The sequence below is a fragment of the Oryzias latipes genome, chromosome 10 (assembly GCF_053564925.1).
Source record: "Oryzias latipes strain Hd-rR chromosome 10, Olatipes_Hd-rR_3.1".
Lineage (NCBI taxonomy): Eukaryota > Metazoa > Chordata > Actinopteri > Beloniformes > Adrianichthyidae > Oryzias > Oryzias latipes.
The window spans coordinates 28942152-28963065 of NC_136246.1; the positions used below are offsets into that span (position 1 = coordinate 28942152).

Here is a 20914-nt window from a genome sequence, read left to right on the forward strand (position 1 = left end):
TTATTTTGAAAGGTCCTCATGCTTCATGTTGGAGCAGTAACAATGTTCTGTTACAGTTCAATGCAACAAACACCAATCACTAGAGGATCTTTGTAAATAACATTGACGCTCAATAAAGACTAAGCGTCAATGTTATTTTTGGTATACAATGGTATTTTGACCCATTCCTCCATGTAGATCTCTAGAGCAGTGATCTTTTGGGGCTGTCGCTGGGCAACACAGACTTTCTACTCTAAAGATCTGGAGGCTGGACCACTGCAGGACTTTGAAATGCTTCTTCTGAAGCCACTCCTTCTTTACCTGAGTTCTTACCATAAAGTTTCTGTTTTTGTTTCATCTGACCATAGGACATTCTCCCAATCCTCTTCTGGATCATCCAAATGCTCTCTGGCAAACTTTAGACAGGCCTGCACATGTACTGGCTTTAGCAGGGGGACACGTCTGGCACTGCAGGATTTGAGTCCTTGGTGGCGTATTGTGTTACTAATGGTAGCCTTTGTTACTTTGGTCCCAGCTCTCTGCTGGTCATTCACTAGGTCCTCCCATGTGGTTCTGGGATTTTTGCTCACTGCTGTTGTGATCATTTTGACCCCATGGAGGAGATCTTGCGCGGAGCCCCAGATGGGTGGAGATTGTCAGTGGTCTTACATGTCTTCCATTTCCTAATAATTGATTTCTTTACAACAAAGCTGCTTACCTATTGCATATTCAGTCTTCCCAGCCTGATGCAAGTCAACAGTTTGGTTTCTGGTGTCCTTAGACAGCTCTTTGATTTTTGTCATAATGAAGTTTGGAGTGTGACTGAATGATGTTGTGTACAGGTGTCTTTTATATAGATAATGAGTTCAAACGGTTGCCATTAATACAACAGCTAACGAGTGGAGGACAGAGGATCATCTTACAAAAGGTACAGGTCTGTGTGAGCCAGAAATCATGCTTTTTTGTAGGTGACCAAATCCTTATTTTCCACCTTAATTTACAAATAAATTCTTTAAAAATCAGACAATATTATTTTCTGGATTTTATTTTCTCATTTTGTCTTTCATAGTTGAGGTACCTACGATGAAAATAACAGGCCTATCTCATATTTTTTTTTACGTAGGAGAACCTAGCACAATTGGTGAATAATTAAATACATTTTTGTCCCACTATATTATTATAAAACACAAACACTGGTTTGTTCCATGTATTAAGTAGCTGATTTAACACCAATAATCACTAATTGCTGGAAAAAACTGAATGTCAATTGAGACAGTTTATCCCGTGCTCAAACGCTGCTTCGCTCCCATTAACAGTGTCGTGTTCAAGGCTTTTATGGGCCTTCTGAGTCTCAGCCAAAACATTTGACTGAGCTCACAAAACACAGATGCTCCTGTGTTTATATTCTGAGAGGCTGGTGCTGCCTGTACACAATTTAATCAAAGTGATCGCATTAAAAGAGGCATGCACGGGGTTGATGAGTGTGTACCACATCTCTCAAATTAGTGACTGCAGATGGAACAGTCATAGCTTTCATGACTCTACTCGCTGCATTCTAAAGGTTGCACCGATTTCATCAAGGGATGCGTTTCCTCGAAGTGCTTGTGCCTGACATCATCAGAAGCTGCACCTGAGAGGATTAAGTGCAGACGGCGCCTAATTTCTGCCTTCACAGAGCACCAGAAGATTGCAGAAACCTCATTTGCAAGTCGATTCTTCTAATGTAGCTGTGAAGTTGATGTTGATGTCCTATATTACGCTAAACAGCAATATTTGATTCAATTAGCAAGTGCATTACATTTACATAATCGCTGAATTAACTTTTCATGTGCTCTGTAATCATCAAATTTGTATGAATAAATATATACGTTGTCAGTTGCCCAATTAAACTTAGCAATTTAAAATCAAGAAAGATCCGAAAAGAATCAAGCATTTGATAATGAGTAACACACTTTTTTAGTAAAACAATATTTGGGTTTGTTGATCAAGTCTAAAACTTTTAGACAAAGTAAGAAAAGCTCAGGGAAAACCAATGTAAGACATTAAATGCCCACTCAGATTGTTTTAAAAAAATCTATTTTCAAAGCGTTCCCAGTGATCTTTTACTTATGATTATTTTGTTTTTAGCCAACACGATAAACATGTGTTTTTTTTCCTGAAATGTAGCTTCTGCATCAGAGATTCGCCTCTGATTTGTAGGACCCTTTGCGCAGTGAGCCTTTCTTCATTTCCCATCATCCTTTTGTTTGCACCATTTCTTTTGCGTTATCCTTACAACCCCAACCGAACATTAGCGGTTCTACAAAAATGGCGAGGAATATTGGAGCCACCCAGCCGTACAGTTTTTGAGTCAAACGCCTACTCGGATGAGGAAAACATACATGGATCTATGTATCACCCCGTTCTACATCAGAACGGGGTGGAACAGGGAGGTTGTGGCCCACCCAGCGTATTTTCTACATCACACCTACAATCTTTCACAAGCTGTATTTTTTCGTCTATTCCTAATTTACAACCATTTGATTAAAGAGTTACTCCAAAATTAAATTTTAGGGTGTATCCGGACCGGAAAAATGTTTTTTCGTCAATTGTATATTTCTGTTTAGAACTAAAGCTTGTAAATAAGAGCACCTGATTCCTGGTTCCTGGTCACGGACCAGGGTCCACTTAATTGTATTCAGACTGAAAATGTGTGCTGGATTATCGTGGGAAACCAACTCTGGTTCATGTGTCCAGTCTGAATACATCCATAAGCTCAATTGTCTTAATTGTCCTCCATCTTTAAAAAAAAAAAAATGCCACAAGAACATGTTAAAAATACCAAAAACACAGTTTTCATCAGAGTGGATCTTTAAATGCGGCATGGCCTGTGGTTAAACAGCTCTTGGTGTTTTAAATAAACTGCAAATCACATCATCACGCATGACCTTTTTTAAGGATAAGAGAAGAAAAGGAGAAACTATCCAGAAAGCAGCAGATCCTCTCTGAATGCTGAGCATGTTTTCTTTTTCATTAAAACCTCTGAGACCTGCAAAAATTCCATTTGAACCACCTGACCATGACTTGCCCATAGTAGGAGGAGAGATTCTTCAAACTGCTAAAGATTTCTTCTTAAATAAAATTTTACAACATCTGTTTTTGACATTATTCTTTGTAAGACAGACATTTTGTCGGTTCTGTTTTCAGGAGCTTCATTACAAGTCCAAAGCGGTTTTTCTCATTTTTTAATTTGAATGTGATCACTGGTCACAGATTTTGTTTTTTTCCCGACTTTAAACCACGTATGCAGGAAAATATAGAAAAACATTAAAAAAGTCATTCCCACAGCCACGTGGAATGCTCAAGCAGGGTTGTCTGCTGCTCGCCTGAAAGTAATTACACCTCCTCTTGAGGAGATTAAAAGGGTGGATATCAAATTTTTAATAGTGATGATGAAGCAGCTTACATTCCTGTGTAAGACATAGACTGCCTCTGCAGCCAGCAGAGCATGACTCACGCAGTCTGGGTAAGATAGATAGTGTGACAGAAAAGGACCGCAGGCTTTCTTTAATAGGGGATGTGTTGCTTAGGCTGCCTAATGCCTCGACACTGGTCTGTTTGGGACAAGAATAGCCTTCTATCTTTATGACTGAGTGTGTGCGGGTGTTTGTGTGTGTCGGGGAGGTGGAGGACGACTTGTGTCTTCATGCAAGTGTTTAACTTATTAAAAATGTTTTTTCACCAAAACAGCACAGACTTTTGGGGATAACGAACTTCATTATAGAAACTTTTATATCATATCCGATCAAAACAGCAGCTTATTGGAAGAGTTTGAGTCTTTATCAAGTTTTATTGTTTTTGCAACAATCATATCTCAAAGGAGGCACAAATTCTACTATCGTTTGGATTTTTCTTCAATTGATTGGTATGACACTTATAAAAGCAGGAGCATCAAAATTGCTGAGCATGAAGTCAAATGTGAATAAAATCACCTAACAATAAAACACACAAATAAGAAACGAAAACAATAACTTCCTCCTGTATCCTTACTGGAGACAAAAGAGAATATAGGATTGTTGATAAGGTGGAGTACTGGTTAGTATTCTTGTATCACAGTGAAAAGGCCCTGGTTCAAATCCTGTCTTGGATTTCTGTGTGAGCATGAGTGGGTTTTCTCCAGGAACTCCAGTTTTCTTCTCACTGTCCAAAAAGGTTGATTTGAGTTTCGAGATTGTTTCTAGGTTTAAGAATTTAAGAGCATGTGTGTAGCCCTGCAACAGAATTTACCCAACAGGATAGGCTCCAGCAACTCTGACACATCAAAACACAGGGTTAAAGAAATTGAATGGATAGTTGGTATTATTCCAAAGGAGCTGTTCTTTTTTTGGAAATGTCCTTTTTTGACATTGATTATTTCACAAAAAATAGACACATTTGGTGATTTTCTTTTTGTCTATTTTTCGAAAAAAAATACAGACTCTCAAGAGGTATAAATGCTAAAATGCATCATGTTTCCTTCATTTTTTTCGTTTTTTGTAAAATGAATGTTGGTGGAGAGGAGCAAAAACAAAATATAACCCAAAAGAAGCAGCTGAAAGGCAAAAAGGAAGAAAATAACAGGTATTTACAAAATAGGATGTGAATTTTACTTAGTAAGGATGTGTTTTTCCTGAAAATGTGCTGTCTCATCCCATGATCTTCCTCTGACCCCAAACCTGAGAAATCTGAATATTGATGCTGCTAAAACTCAAGCAAACACATTCAGAATATTTTATTATTTAGTCAGATTTTGTTTTGCAGTGGCTCACTACTTTATTTTTAACTTGATTTGAAAAATTATCGCCAAATGCAGAAGAAAAAGCATAAACATTTAAGTATTTTAATTGTTTTTATTTTACTGCACGTGCAAACATCAAACAGGAAGCTGTTGCTCTCCTAGCTAGCATGTTGGGAGAGTTTATGTGCAACAGATGTGCGTTTAAAAGGGTGACATAGACGATAAGATAAAGAGTGCTTAGTGTCTTCATTCCTGGCCCACATACGAGTGTTCTGCCATTAGGGGCTAAATGCAAGAACCTTGAAACAGGAGTTAAAAAAGTTGCTGCATATTCTAGATTACGTTCTGAACTGTTGGGTAGCTTATAACTTTGCATATAACAGTTGTATTTCGCCGTACATACTGTAAATGTAAATGACAAATTGTGCTTTGTATATGGCAAAACATCTAAACTGGATTTTAAATGTAAACAGTAAATTTATTACAATAAATGAAGCTTGGATTCAGTCATGACGATTTTGTTAAACAACAAAAGAGCACGTAGTTTATATTCACACAGAAGCATTTATCTGCCAAAAGAAAAAAAATCCTGGAAGTACATAAAACTCAGACATACAACACACATAATTTGACACGACAGAGAAAAACAAACAAACAAACATCTTACATAGATCATAACGGTACTAACTAGGCATTATGAGGAGGACTTGAAAAGTCAGTTCAGTGGTAGCACAACTTGTCTGTTGTGAAATGAGTGTTCCTTTGAATGGACTTCATGGTGTTATAGATCTGATGGCATAAATTGGAGTAAACTAATGTTAAAGTGCAAAACAACACAAAGGGGTTAATTTACAGAATGATCTCCAAAGTCATGCATTAGTGTAGAATTTAAGAATTTCCTAAGAAAATATCAAACAAAAATCAAGTCAGTGGTTTTACATTATTTTACTTTGCTCCAGATATGAAACTGCGACAAAAAAAATGAAAAATAATACAACTTTTTGGCTTTTTAGATGCTATCTTTAGTGGTAATTATAGCAAATCAGACATGTTTATGTTTTAATTTTGCTTTGGTTTGATGTTGGATGACGTTGCTGAAACAAACCTCTGGATTTACCGGACTCGGACCGCACAAAAGTCACTGAAATGCTCCTCCTTGTGGTTGAATGACAAACAGAAGCAAAATGCTTCCTTATTGTTAAAAAGATGGAAAAAAAATGTAGGCATCCTCCAGTCCCCTTTAACCCTTGTGCTATCTTAAATGACCCCATCCTATTGACTTGTTCTCCCTATGACTAAGGTGGATAAAGGTGGAAAGATTTCATGTAATCCATGGACACCAGTGAAGATCACAAATCATTGAAGAAAAAAGGTTCAGCGTCTAGTGGGTCTAGATGACCCAACTCCCGATGGTAAAGTGCCTAGGATAGCACAAGGGTTAATGATATTGATAATTGATAATACAATGAAATGTGATTTGAACTTTTTGAGACAAATATGGCGTTTTCATGTATGTCACATGGTTTTATGTTGCTCCCTTTGCCAAATTGAATTATTTCTGAAGAAGGCAAAATCTCTGCCCATAAAAGTGGGCGTGGTTAATTCCTGTATGAATGAAGGGAAAGTGCAATGCTGATTAAGGCGAAATATCAAATCAATTGCACTTTAAAAATTAAATAAAGCATATCTTTTTTATTCTTTTTGTCATTTTTTAATTTGAAACACGGGGGGAAAACAGAAGTCAGAGTTGGTGCGTAAGGTGTCTTTAAGGTTTAAAAAAAGAAAGACACCCAGCTAAAGGTGGTGATGACACTCAGTGTTTTTCTGTTTTTTCTCCTCATTTTAAATTGTTTTTTTTTCCCCCTTCCTGTTATTGCATTGCACGCCCTCGGAAGCATGTAACAGTGGCTCCCATTTCTGCACCACTCTGAGCTCTGTCATCAGCCATCCTGCTGTTCATGTGAGGTGATGCGATTTCATTCAGAGTTCAAGCTGGAATTCCTATTTATTATCATGAAACAACCGCTGGCATGGCAAATCTGCTTCTCCCCCGTGTGAGTCTGTGTGTACCGTGGCACACAGTGCGGTTTGTACATGAGGAAAGCTGATTGTTTTCTATCAGTGTCACTTTTACATGACAGCTCCAAAGGCTGAGTGTGTTTTGGAGGTGAGTGCGGATGCCTCTGCAGGGTTTGCATTCCATCTTCTGATTGAAGCAAACTCTGCCTCAGAAACGTGATTTTCATTATTTGAAAAGTACACAATTTTCTGCCTTCAATAAAACTTTTTTTGGAAGAAATGTCAGTTTTGTTCAGATGCGTTTACTGTCTTTTGTTTTGAGAGTATCACCCACATACCTGCAGTATTTTAAGTCACCTTTGCCTGATTTCCTTAAACCATCTTTAAGAAATCAGTATTCATGATTCCCACTGTTTGGACATAAATGGATCTTTGTTTTATGTTAAGGCAGTGTCACACAGCCACTACGTATATTTTGCATAAATGGCACAGATTGAAATTGTTCATATGTAAATATATGTAGAAAAAATGAAAAAACATGTTTTTTACGTGATATTTTCACCGATTTATAACAAATGACCAACAATAAGGTAAAACATGAACTGCGTGTGATTATTGCACTACTTTTGCAGTTTATTGATGATTTGTGCGTCAATTACATAATTTTCCAGTGGTATGTGCAGCGTATACACGATAGAAAAGTTAAACATTGGTGGCGTATAAAGTCTATTGAACGTACGTGGAATGGTCGTGGAAAGCCATGAATACACAAATCTTACAAAAATCCCAAATAATAGAGCAATATGTACATAATCATTACGTATAAAATAGTTAAAATACACAAACTGCATAATTCTTAACTGACTTAAAATTCTGAACAGCTGAAAACCGAATTCACGTAAAACTCGTCGTCCGAAACCCTCGACGGACATCTACGCACATTGACGAATGATGAATGCAGAAAATGTTAGAACCATGTGTGGAAAATGTACATGTCGGTTGTGTGACACGGCCTTAGGTCCATGAAGAAACAGCAAAGTAGCACAACATCCTGAAATGAACTTAGGATGAAATATCTTTGCCATGTAATCATAGAGCAAAAACCTTAAGAAAGCACAACGATTTTCTAAATTAAAACAAAAAAATCTCAAAATTAGATCTTATATGTTGGTTACAATGTCCAGCTGCCACATTGTGCCTCAAAATCTAAATCTCATCATTTTCCTTTTTTTTAACTATGAGTCTTTAAAAGATCTTCATCTTCAGCTACCTTTATAAGTATACACCATTTACCAAGTTCTGGTATTCTTTTGGCTTTTATTCCCCAAGTTTACACCTAAATCTAATAAGAGACAAACTAATAATTTTTTTTTCTGTGGAAAAATTTCTGTTTTTAATTGTTTTAAAGTGGATTTAAACTTTTCACTTTCAACATCTTGTCTTCTCTGTCCGTTTTCTGTCCAGGTGCCACAAACAAATAGGGACATGAAGACTTCATCTTTCCTGTTGCTCCTCCTCCTCGCTGCCTCTGGAGACTGTGATGACGTCAAGTACATCTCCAAGAGGAACTCAGGTAGGATGAAGAGCCTCAGTGTTTGTTTTCCCCAAGATCACTTAAAATGCCTGAAACCTCCTTTATTTTTTATTTTTGGAAACACTTCCAATGTTTCTGTTGATTTATTTTCAGTGAGCTCTCAGGTTGTTTTCTTTTCTTTTGAGAGTGCTCCACTCTTCAGTCTTATTTTGGTCAAATAAGCGCTACTTTTTACTTCTTGGGCGAGTTTCTTTCCTCTTGTCTTTTGTGACGCTTTGACATGTCTTAATTTGATGCTATGCTTATGAAATATTTGCTTTTTCAACCTAGAAAACTGCTCCCTTCTTCATCTCAGGCTCACTTTGCTGCATCTGTTTGGGTTCTGGTGTCAATGGGGGAATCACTCGGGCAGCTTACGACAGATCTGCTGATTATCGCTGATTCATAATCAACCTGTTGTGTCGGTCTTATTGGAGATTTAGACTGGCCAATCGATGCATAGTTCATACTCTGTATGATACCGTGTGTTCTGAATCAGAAATGTGGGATGAGCTCTTCATTTGCTGCTTGGGATTCAGTTCCAGGCTGCTGCTGTTGGTGCAGAATTTTTCACCTGCAGTTTTTCAATTAGAAGTTCTTCAATTATGAAAAGTACTATCAGCATCTGTAATTGTATTGCACTGCACTCTTGCCAAGTTCTGAAAGTGACAAAAACATAGAAAATGACTTAGCAGTTTTTAGCAAACTTTGGTTATCTAATTATATAAATCCCTTTAGAATCGATTCAGCTGTAATGCAACCCCATCTTTCTCTTTTGTTTTCTTATAATTGAAAATGCTGGTCTAAATAATTGAGCCCATCTCTTCAGATGCTTTTCTGTTTAAGTTTGGTTGGGAGAGGAGAATAAGAAAAAAGGCAATATTTGGGAAACTTTAGAAAAATATTGGATCACAATTTAGATTTTTTATTTTTATGGAAAACCACAAACTGAGGTAAATGCTTTTGTTCTTCAAAATAAAATCATGGATTTTAATGAGGTTATATTTTGATAATGTCTAATCTTTCTTAAAATCCTTGATCTAATTCAGCACATTATATGAATTTAGCTGCTTTAAAGAAAAAACAACAGGTCTGAGTTCAGCCAAAATGAACCGAAATTTGCAGCTAAAAGCAGAACACTGATTGTTAATATTGATTTGCTAAATGTAGACCAACACCTGCTGCAGGAAAGGGTCATATATTATGCTTTTATAAAAGGATTTCTGGATAGAAACTAATTTCTAAGAGTCTTCTTCCTCAGTTTTGCTGATTTAACATAAAATACTGTGTACTACGTCATGAATGTGATGCCAGTCTTAATAATAGTTGTTGCAAAGGTTAGGAGGAGATGGTTGAAGCATTTTTGTTGCACAGTCCATAGAGTCTGCAAAGGCTAACCCAGAATGCTGCATAACCAAAACCAGCCCTTCAGCCTACTCCTAGGAAAAGGTAAACTAAGCAAGTCCGGTGTTGTATGGTGCCCTTCCACCACACTCTTCTACCACACTTGGCAGTGTGGACTTGTGGGCCACAAATGGTTCTAACATTTGTTAAAGGGCCGCCCCAGAGTTTTGATAATCCACCTTATAAGAGAACAAAATAATATAGAATCTAGATGAAAACATGCTTTAATTCATATTAAAACTGAAAATTTTGGAATTTTTATTTCAAACTTGTGTTTTTTGTTGTTTTTTTCTGCCAATTGCACCAACAGGTTGATGTCCATCAGGGAAAAATGACAACTTAGAGAAATGCTTCAAAACATGGTGATGGAATGATTTAAAAAATACCTGTCCGACTTCCACGACGTCCAACACACGTGAACATCGGCTAAACAACAAAATCGTTCAACACCACATGAATGCAGAAGGATTTTCTGCACCTAAACAAATGTCAACGTATTTCTAGTGCACCATCCATGAGGAGTAACCATCATTACAGAGAAAATAAAATATTAATAAGCATTGTCAATATTAATTTATTACAGTTTGGCGGGCCAGAATAAATAGTGTAATGGGAAGCATTTGGCCCCTAATCCACTGTTTGCCCACCGCTGTTTTAGTCATTAAGGAGGTGAGAGTACTGGCAAATTTGCAAGAATGTGATTTGCACATGATGCACGTCTATAGGATGCCCGTAGGATGGCCACACAAACTACACTCGGACAAAATTTTTATAGTCAGGCTGTGCACAAGGAGCGCACACTTATTGCATGAACAGCACAAATGAGCCGCTTGCACAATCAGCAGGAATTGGGGGTTAGAAAAATGAGAAATTGCTACGATGTGCCTACTTCTCACTGACTTCACCCTTACTTACCCTTGCATGTTGTATAATTGTTCACTACGACCTGATGCTCACAGAAAAAACATGTATGACCATTTTCACTCTACGAGCTCACAGAGTAGTTTACAATATTGATATTTTCTGTGGGCCACCTCCGTGCCTCATACAGGTTTGACCATTTTTGACAACATGTATCCACCCACAACGGCATTGTGACTAAGACATTCAGTTGTGTTTCTCTTTTACAACTGTTGTGGCTAAAATGTTAGCATCTGCTACATCTTCCAAATGGAAAAGCTGCATAGTAACTCCAGCAGATATTTAGGGAAATACTCCCCCCCCACCACTTTTTTTGTCTCCAAGTGTTAATCAAATTTAAAAATATATAAATAAGGAAGAGTTGAGGCAAACTTTGACATTTTTAGTAGTACTTTCGCTGTCCGTTTTTGATCTGAAGGAAAAAGGAAGCGCAGAGTTGTTTTCTAAGAGTTGGGGAATTTGGAGTGATCACTGCGATCACTCTTTGCCCACTTTCATCTTTTTGTCTTTGTTTGTGTCTCTGGCACGCTCGCCCTCCATTGTGCTCCGAGTGTGTGGGTGAGATGCTGGAAGTATTTTCTCTGTACTCTCGTGTATTGACAGGCATGCTTGCATGTGTGAAACCATTGCTTCTACGTAGGAATAGTGAAAGTAGTGAGCTTGAAGGCGTTCTTGTATAGTAAATATAAATATATATCCTGCTCTTTGGATGTGCCCTTTGTGTGTCTGTGTGGGAGAGGTGTGTACACAGCAATTATGTGATCAGAGCAGAGCCAAGCGGACATTTGTGTGGGCGAGCCAAAGATAGACTGTTAGATCTGACTCGGCTTGTGTGTGTGAAGCTGGACACCATATGTATCGTAAATACCATTTTCTCTTTTACTCTGAAGAGTTGCTTTGATGCAGCATCTGTTGCAGCATCAGCTGACAAATTGTGGTGGTGTGCAGCAAAGAGCAGGGTGGGAATGTGAACAGACCCAACAAGGTGAGGTTTAGTCCAATTAGGACATGTACGCTTTCATTTTTGGTAATTCTAAAGGCGGAAATAGGAATGGAAATGCTTGACTGTCTGACCCTTTCAGGGAATTCCTCCCTGCTTTCTCCGCCTCAGAGGTCAGGCATCTGTTTGTGTGTTTTTGCCCTCAGGCTGTTTGGGTTCAGCACTAGTTCAGTGACACTTGAGCAGCTTTGATATTTGATGACAAGAAGATTTATCCCTCCCCCCCAAAAAAAAATGGCATTTATTCATTCATTCATGTATGTCTCATCCTTGTGGTACCTCTTATAACTTGCTCTAAAATATGTCTCCCAAATGACCCAATCAAACAAAAAAGTATGTAAATGCGGGTTTTGTTACATAAGATGACAATTACGTAAACATTTTCTGAACGCATTTATCTTTCATGAAAATTCAATTTTGAAACTCTCAGCAAAATGTCTGCTGTTGTCAAGGACAAAAAAATACCAACATCTCAGAGGAGCTTTAATTTAGATGAGTCCCTTTGGGATAGTCTGTTGTTTGACTTTTCTACTGCTCTTGATATGGATTTAAGCTGATCTATTAGTAAAATTAGTTCATAATGTAAATATTTAAGGAGTGCATTTCAAACATTTGCAAAGAAATCAGAGAAAAAAGTTTCAGGGAGTGAGGGATCCTCCCCCAGGACGGACAGGCGATTTACCAGAACTCATAGAGAAGAATTAACTTATCAAACCCTACAACTACATATTTAAAGTCCAGCAGATGAGCTTTATCCAGACGGAGTTGGGGGGACAGTCGGGGGCGCGAGTCGAGCCGTAGACAGGATACACAGCTAGGTGTAGAAGCAGGAGCAGAGGTGAGTCAGAGACGAGGTACACATTCAGGTACAGGAGCACGGATGAGCCAACTGGAATCTGGAAGAACTCCCACTCACCCGGAGGGGAGAGAGAAAAGAGGGACAGTACACGAATCGCACTGCACCAACTCCTGAACTCCTGCTGCTCAAAGAAGCTATGTCCTGAAAACAACAGTTTTTTTTATTTAAAAATTAAAAGACCAATGGGGACACTTTTAAAATCTATGAAAGGATTAGAGTGACACTTTAAAGGATGAATCTCAAACATTCACAAAGAAATGAGAGTAAAAACCCACAAGATGCATTCTCCTCTAGCTAAAGCTGAATTATTGTGCCAGTATTAGCATTTTATATATATATATATATAATTTTTTTTTTTTTGGCATTTGGGCGTCTGAAAACAAAAATCCCTTGGGGCTACATGTGGTCCTTATTTAGCTTGGGTGATGTAGACTACAGAAAAGAGAAAGCACGAGATGACCCCCAGCTGTGACCCCGCAGCAGCACGGCTAAAGCCTCGACTCGGGGTCATCCAACCTGAACTGCTAAATTTACCAAAGGGAAACTTTTAGAAAAACAAGCAGTAGCTAATTCCCCTAATAGCAAATCTTTTCCTCTTTGAGTCATAAACTTCAGGTTAGGTCAGTCATTATGTGTGAGAGAATTGATGATAAATTGAACCCTGCAGTGCAACCGTGTTCAAGTGTATTTAACAGTTGTGGTCCTCTGAATCGTGTCAGAGATTTTTTTATTAGCTGTCACTCATTTGTAGTTTGATCCACACCCAGTATAAAGTAAATACTCCCATTATTATTGTTCTTAAATGCGTATTAATCAAGCTGTAAATCACTGCATTAAGCTGAATTTCCCTATTACTTTATTGAATTTGCTCTTTTGAAATTATAAAAATAAATCTTTTGGCCTATTTTTGATGCAGTTTCTTTAGATAAAATGTGACTTTATCATGGTAAAGAAAATGTATTTAAAACCCCTTTGGAAAAACTTTAAACCTTCTTGCTGAACAATTCATTAATTCTTTCAGTTGCACAAAAAATGTAAATAACTCAGAGAGCACTAGTGTTCCTAAAATATGTTTTTTAAGATTTTCTGTTTGTTTCCTGCCTTGTATATAATTCCTTCGGCTTACAGAAGAACAGTTCCCCTCATTTTTGTTAAACACACACATGAAGGATGGATGGAGAATTGACCGATGGATCAATCTTTATTCATAGCCCCAACTACGCTTATGGGTTGTGGGCTGCATGGCAGATCCAAGACATGTTGGACAGATTTCGTCTCTTGGCTGTCCAAGGAATGCCTTGGTATCTTTCCAGAGAAGCTGGCGGAGGAGGAGGAGGAGGTGGCTGGGGAGATGGAAGTCTTGGCATCCCTGCTGGCCCCTTGACCCAAACCCTGAGCAAGTGGGAGATGACAGATGAATGGATGGTTCTTCTGCTCTTAACTCCTAAAAGCTGTAGGATGTGACATGTGGTTCTAGTGTCTGGAAAAACCTTGTTTTTTTTCTGTTTACTTTCTCTTCACGGCATCCAAATAAGTAATTGTTTCTCAGAAAACAAACACTGAATCAGTTTAAACACTACTGTGTCATTGATTCAGACTTTACTACTTCATCTTCCACAGAAACCCTGTCAGGTTCTGCTTCCTCCACAGCGCAGACGGAGCGAACTGTTCAGGAAAAAGTCACAATGTAGTTAATGGTGTTGAAGTAACTACTTTTACACACAGGCAGAGCTGTTGTCTCGATTAACCCATTTTATTGAAAGTGCTAATGAGCTCGACAGTTGCTGCAAAGGCACGCCAGTGCTCACGATAATGCCTGGAAGCCTTACTGGCACATTTGTGCGCATCCATACCAACACGTTCACACATCCCACAGACATTCAGGCAGAACACACCCTCTCGCACATACGCTTCCTCCTGCATGTGTACAACCACACAGCAAAGGACTCACACAGCAATTTTACACATTATCATGTCACATAGGAGGGGAAAAAAGCTGTTCTGCTTCTAAGGCTGCATGTATCGGAGCCTAACAAATACATTGCAACATTTTTCATCTACAGGAAATCTTAGAGTTCCATACTTTGTCATTATTAAGATTCTAGTTTCAAGTGTCTTTTCACTCATAATAGGCAATAAAATCTCAGTAACAAGCTTTAATATCTTATTGAGACAATTAAATAACACAACTCTTAAAATAAGGAAAACTTTCTAGCATAAAAGCTACTAAGTGAGAAGAATTCTTATCATTAAAAAAAAGCATGTCTATGCTTGTTTTAAGGTATTTTATCTCATTTTGATTTCAGTTTTTGCAGCAATATCATGACCTAAATGGTACTGTTGTTCATCTCAGGGTAAACGTGTCTACTAATGGTAGATTTGGAACCAGAGTCACTCTTGAATTGTCCTGCTATTCAAACCAGACTGGAATCCAAGTATGGATGCCTTCTTAGGCAAATGTTTCTGATTCGAATCATAGTTCATGATACATTTCTCTTCTGGTTATTGTGAGGAGAGCTCTAGCTGGAAGAGTGGCTGAGCAGAAAGAGGTCTGGAGATCTTGCTGTTGGACATGTGAGTTGATTCCGTTTTATCTCTCCTTTAATCAGGATGCCGCCAATTATGGAACCCAGACGCCTTGTGGAGTAAGAATCTATAGTGTTAGATTGTAAGAGCTTGTGATGTCCCAGAATGGGTACAGGGAAATAATGCTGATGTTCATGATTGCTTAATCCACTGAGATGAAAGGGATAAAAAGACAATGGCCTCTAAAGGTTTCCTTCTCATTTCAAAACTGCATAATTGGAGGTTGGTGCTTAGAAATTACTCACTTTCCTCTCCTTTTTATTGAAAGAATACCTAAAAGTGCAGGTGAGCTTCAGTTGCTGTTGTGTGGAAGTTGTGTGGAAGCAGAAGGCAGATGGACTTTATGCAACTTTGTGCAACTCTAAAACAACGGTCAATCACATTTCACAGGGATATAGTCGAAGCACAAAGCACTTAAAATACTCGTAAAAAAATCGTTTAAAATAAATGGGAAAGGGAAAAACAAAACAATATAACTAAAAAAAAACCACAGGAGATTCACAAAAAATCATCACCCCTCCCTCCCCTAATTCCTCGCTCCACCCACACAGTTCCAACCAGTATGACCCTTTTATATTCAACCTGTAAAATAATCTGTAAATGTTAAACTAAGCAGGAAAAATAAGGAGAAAACATCCAAACTTTGGCAAACCTTTTATGCCATAATAATGCTTTAAATAAATAGATTCAAAAGCAATACTTCAGGTCAACTTGAAGGCGATCCAGCATTCACTAAAATTTAACAACACAAAAAATGTTACCCAAAGAATTTTGACAACCATGCAAAATAAAACACATCCCCCTGTATGAATGTTTGTGGCAATCGATAAATGAAAAAATAATAAAACAAAACCCCAAAAATGACAAAAAAAACAAACATTATATTATAAAGAAATTATAATTTAGAATTTACTAAGTCAGAGTAGTTTTTTCCCCCTTTGATAATATCTGAAAAAGTAATTAATATTAAAAACCCACAGTAGGATAAAAAGAAATACTTATGGAAATGTGTGTATTTTTGGGGGCATTAATGAGTTGTTTTGTGTTTCTCTCATTTGTTGCTTTTTTTTGTCCTTGGACATTTCCATCCAAAGTTTGAGTTGTTTTTTTTGTTGTTGTCGAGGATAAACATTTTAGCCTATCAAACAAATTTTTGGCACTGCTGCCATTTATGGAAATTTATTTAATATATTGCATTTAGGGGCAGACGTGGTGCAGTGGTAGGGCGGTTGACCTCCAATCGTGACATTGTGTGTTCAATTCCCACCTTGCCCCCCCATGTGTCGAAGTGTCCTTGGGCAAGACGCTGAACCCCACCTTGCCTCTGGTGGAAGGTTGGCGTCAGTGTTCAACAGCGGAGCCGCCATCAGTGTGTGAATGTGTGTGACTGGGTGAATGTGTGTGTGACTGTAAAGCACTTTGGGCCTTCAAGGAAGGTAGAAAAGCGCTATATAAGTATACGCCATTTATCACTTAGTGCAGTGTTTTTCAACCTTTTTTGAGCCACGGCACACTTTAACCTTGACAAAAATCCCGCGGCACACCAGCATCCAAAAAAATAGAAAAAAGAAAAAAAAAGAAAAAGCTCAGTCTGTATTGATCTACAGCCGCTCTGCAATCTCACATGCATTTTTGTGATAAATGTTGCAGAAAAAGCTGGAAGCTGCAGCTGTTTTTTCTAAAAGATATTAAAAATTAAGTCAAAAGATTCAAAAATTGTTTGATGTGTGTTCGTTGTTTTAAGACGTTAAGAGGAGAGACTCATTGTGCGCTAAGACAGTCACTTTACTGCATCATGGGAGATGTAGTGCCCGCAATCCGCCGACCGCAGAAAGACCAGCGTCTTTGAGCTTCATGGTTTTGTTCACTTGTTCCAGTCTGATACCAGATTCTGTGGAAAGCTACACCGCTAAAGACGAGCTTTAGCTGGTATTTTTGTTAGAACAGAGACTTTTTTGCGCTAAATCGAAACAAGGAAGTGAATACTTTAACCACTTCTGATTGGTCAGACTGATGACATGTGATTTAGCCTTCAAGAATGATTGGTGGAGACAGTTAAAGGGCCGGAACTTTTCCTTACACAGTTATAACTGCAGCTAAATCGCGGTATCCCGTTATTGTTATCAAAATGTCTTTATTAGAATCATATAAACACAAAGAAAAAATAATTTTATGATATTTCATATTCTTAACTACTCAGTGTTTTATCAGGGCCTGTTTGGATGAACAAAGAGCTGATTTCCAGGAGATGGTAATTGCTTTTAGATCAGTTAATGAGGGCAATTTCTCACGGCACACTTGACCATCTCCCACGGCACACTAGTGTGCCGCGGCACACTGGTTGAAAAACACTGACTTAGTGGAAGGTCTTTGTAGCAAAAACCTAACTATTACACAATTGACCAAAATAAACAATTCTTGCAAATCAAATCACCAATCAAATGAGCTTGATGCTTTCTCTGAATTGAAAGTCGTTTTTTGTGATTATATGTTTTCACGCAGGAGTTTTCTGAGTGGGTGGAAGGGGGTACTGTCTGCTGCTGTGAGCGGGAGGAAAGTGAGCCAGACCAAACCACTAAGGCATTTCATAGCAAATAGGAAATATGGAAAAACATTGGATGGTGTCTGTATGTCTTTGTGTTTGATGCAGACAACCTTAAACATAGGTTTAAGTTTGTTAAGCAGCGGTGACTCATTAATTTGCTCTATTGGCTCTGCAGCTTTTATTTGAGCTTTTGAAGGCGACCCTTGTTTGACAAACAATATTTTAACAGACATGTCTAGAACCAAGTGATGCACCAGCTTCTACGTAAAAAGTTTGGTGGAAATCTCCTTCATTAAGATAAAAATCCTAAAATACTCAATGATTTGATGGGAAGGTATTCCCAAAATAGGCTTTTAAAAGAACTGTATGTTTGCCAAAACATCTTCATCTCAGCGTTTTCTCATTTTATATATTAAGAAAATCAACCCAACCTTTTTCAGATTGCTTTGGCTCCACTTCGTCGCATCGAAGACTAAAAGCAAACAACTTATTAACCATTCTTGACAGCAAAAAGACGACGAAAAATGGAGCTGGGGTGAGAGCCATTTATTAGTTATGAGCTCTTATTGTTGTAAAACAGGTGCAGAGAATCAGGAAGACACTTGGGTTTGCTTGGCATGATAAACGAGGCAGCTAAAAGATTCAGCTGCACAGCTCATTTTTCTAAGAGGCCGGTTAACAAATTTTTGGCGTTTTTTTTTGTTTTCTTTCACAAACCCTAGCTTTTTAAATATTTGGTTAAAACGATTAGTGACTAGAATAGAATGAGAAATGTTTTAGTTATTTTACCTCCAGAGAATTTTTTGTGTGGACTCATTCCACTGCTTGACACATTGTTCTGTGATTAAAAAAGGGAAACAGCATCACAACCTGACAGCTGGTTCAGTCCCAAAGACTAATGAGAAGCAGAAATGAAGGGTAGCTTTTTAAGGGCCAGCTCATTGTCACTGTTATCCAGAAAACCACACTGGCTTTTTATTTAACCCAACTTAGAACTCAGCAGCAGTCACCAGGGGAATAGTTATGAGATGCCAAGCAGGTTTGGTACGTGCTGGACGAGGCACTAAAAACTGTGACCTGGCCTAATATCTGCTGCCATTAAGGTGTTAAAACCCAACAGGTGAAGGGGGATGGACTAAAACCGGATTTTTTTTTCAGGTTTATTGGGATAGATAATTGCTCCTCCACAGCTTCTACATCTGCTTTACTCATATGCACTCGTAGGGGGGGTTGACCCGCATGGGTGCTGCAGGTTTTTAGGTTTTCCTTGCCTGGTGTCCATTGGGATGGACAAGAGCAGCTATCTTAAGGGAAGTGTCTTGCAGCACCAGTGACGCTGTCGAACGGTGACTTTCTGTCACATTCTAGTCCAGGGTTGGGCCAACTTTTTGACTGGTGGGACTCAGGGTTCTAAAATCTGACAGCCGGGCCAGACCAGGAGCAAATACATGGAGTGGTTCAGTAATCCACCTCATAAGAAAACAGAATAACATGGGATCTGGGTGAAAACTAAAAATGATTTTGAATCACAAGTAAAACTGTGGCTTGTTTTCTCATTTTAGGGCCAATGGGTTGATGTCGCTCAGGAGAAAAATGCAAACTTAGAGAAATGCTGAGTTCATGTGGTGGAGGAGTGACCAGAAAAAAACATGTAAAAGTCAGAAAAACAGCAAATTATCCAACACCACAGGAATGCAGAGTGACTTTCTGCACCCAAACAAAGATGACTGTATTTGTATATGTTCATCTATGGGGAGAAACCAGAATTACAGAAAAGTTAAAGCATTACCAGGATTATCAAAATCGTGTATTCCAGTTTGGCGGGCAAGATTAAATAGTTCAACGGGCCATATGTGGACCCCGGGCCGTAGTTTGCCCACCCTTGCTCTAGTTGGTAAGGTCCATGTAGTGGCTCCTAATTGACTGCGTGCAAATGCTGCATGCACAGGGTGTGCTTGTGTTTATATGATACCAGTAGAATTCCCACACAGACTGCACTCTGTCTGATTTCTAATAGCATTATCCGGCTCCATGCGCAGTGCACAGGCTTTTTTGGGGGGGAGGGGGTAGAAAATTGAAAGAGAGGAACAACGTGTCTACTTCACCCTTATTTTCTCCTTAAGTGGTGTTTAGGTGTTTGCTAAATCCTGCCAATTGGAGCAGGCCTGTAGAAAACGATGTGCACGAACTTTTTGGCACTGCTGGCTCACCGAACGTTCTACAATCTTAAAATTTTGTTCTGGCCACCTATGTGACCTGTAAAGGTTTATCCTTTTTTTAATCGCAGAAAGCCCGCATCCATCCGTAAGGGCAGTTGTGACTAAGAATTGAGTACTATCTCAGTGTATAGTCCTGATTATTCCACATTTAAATGCTGGTAACCTTCCTCACTGTGATATAGCTTTCTTAGAAAAGGTAACAAAGAAGGTTCCAGCCCGACACAGCACATGAGTGTCTGGGATCAGCCCAACTGCTGTTACCCCAAATGTCTGTTTACTCTGCTTTTGACCAAATGGTCCTATAATCCAAACTCTGCATCATTTTTCTATTTATCATAAGAACTGTTAAATAAATGAACTAGTCAGCTGTTTGAGGCAATTTTTTTTCTCCAGGGGAATGAGAGAACAATTGATATTCAACTGATATCTGCAGAGGCCAAAACATCCTTGAAGAGTCCAGAAGTGTCAATTTTATCAACCTTTTTTTCCCTGAATTTTAAAAGTAATTTCCTTAAATCTTAGCCTTAAATATTTCAGACTATTCTCTATGTAAAGCTCTCATGTGGACAAACCTCACACACGTGTCCCTCTTGTCTCCATGTCGTTGTTGAGCTTCAAGGTCATATTAAAGATTCATCCATTCTCCAGGTCTGCAGTCAAATATTGATAAAGTCTGACACTGCTTCACTCTCTTTTTTGCTTTTGTCACACACACACAACCACGTGCTAGGATGTATTTATAGCACATACAAATGGCAGCAGATAAAAGCAGGGGCAAACACAAACTTGCCTTATAAACCACATGATAAAAATATCATTTTTTTATGATGTACAGAAGAAAGAAGCTTTCCAATATTCCAAAGAAATTGTAAATACAGGAATCTTTAAGAACATTATAAATATCATAAATGGCCGTTCTGCCCTTGACCCCTTAATTAATCTCAGAACAGTGTTTGGCCTGGCCAGTTTTGGATTGGAGACCTCCTTGAATTACCAGGAATCCAGCAGTAACCCCTTCGTAAGTGAGTTACTGTGACCACCGGGGGGCACTCT

At 38.5% G+C, this 20914-nt stretch overlaps 1 protein-coding gene across 1 annotated transcript in view; it reads left to right on the plus strand.

Moving 5' to 3' along the window:
• Window positions 1-20914, plus strand: part of il1rapl2 (interleukin 1 receptor accessory protein-like 2) — a 437033-nt gene that overhangs the window by 99398 nt on the left and 316721 nt on the right. The window contains exon 4 of the mRNA XM_020706755.3: window positions 8219-8327. Within this exon, the coding sequence (XP_020562414.1) occupies window positions 8240-8327 (88 nt within the window). The 5' untranslated portion in view covers window positions 8219-8239. The remainder of the gene's footprint in view (window positions 1-8218; window positions 8328-20914) is intronic.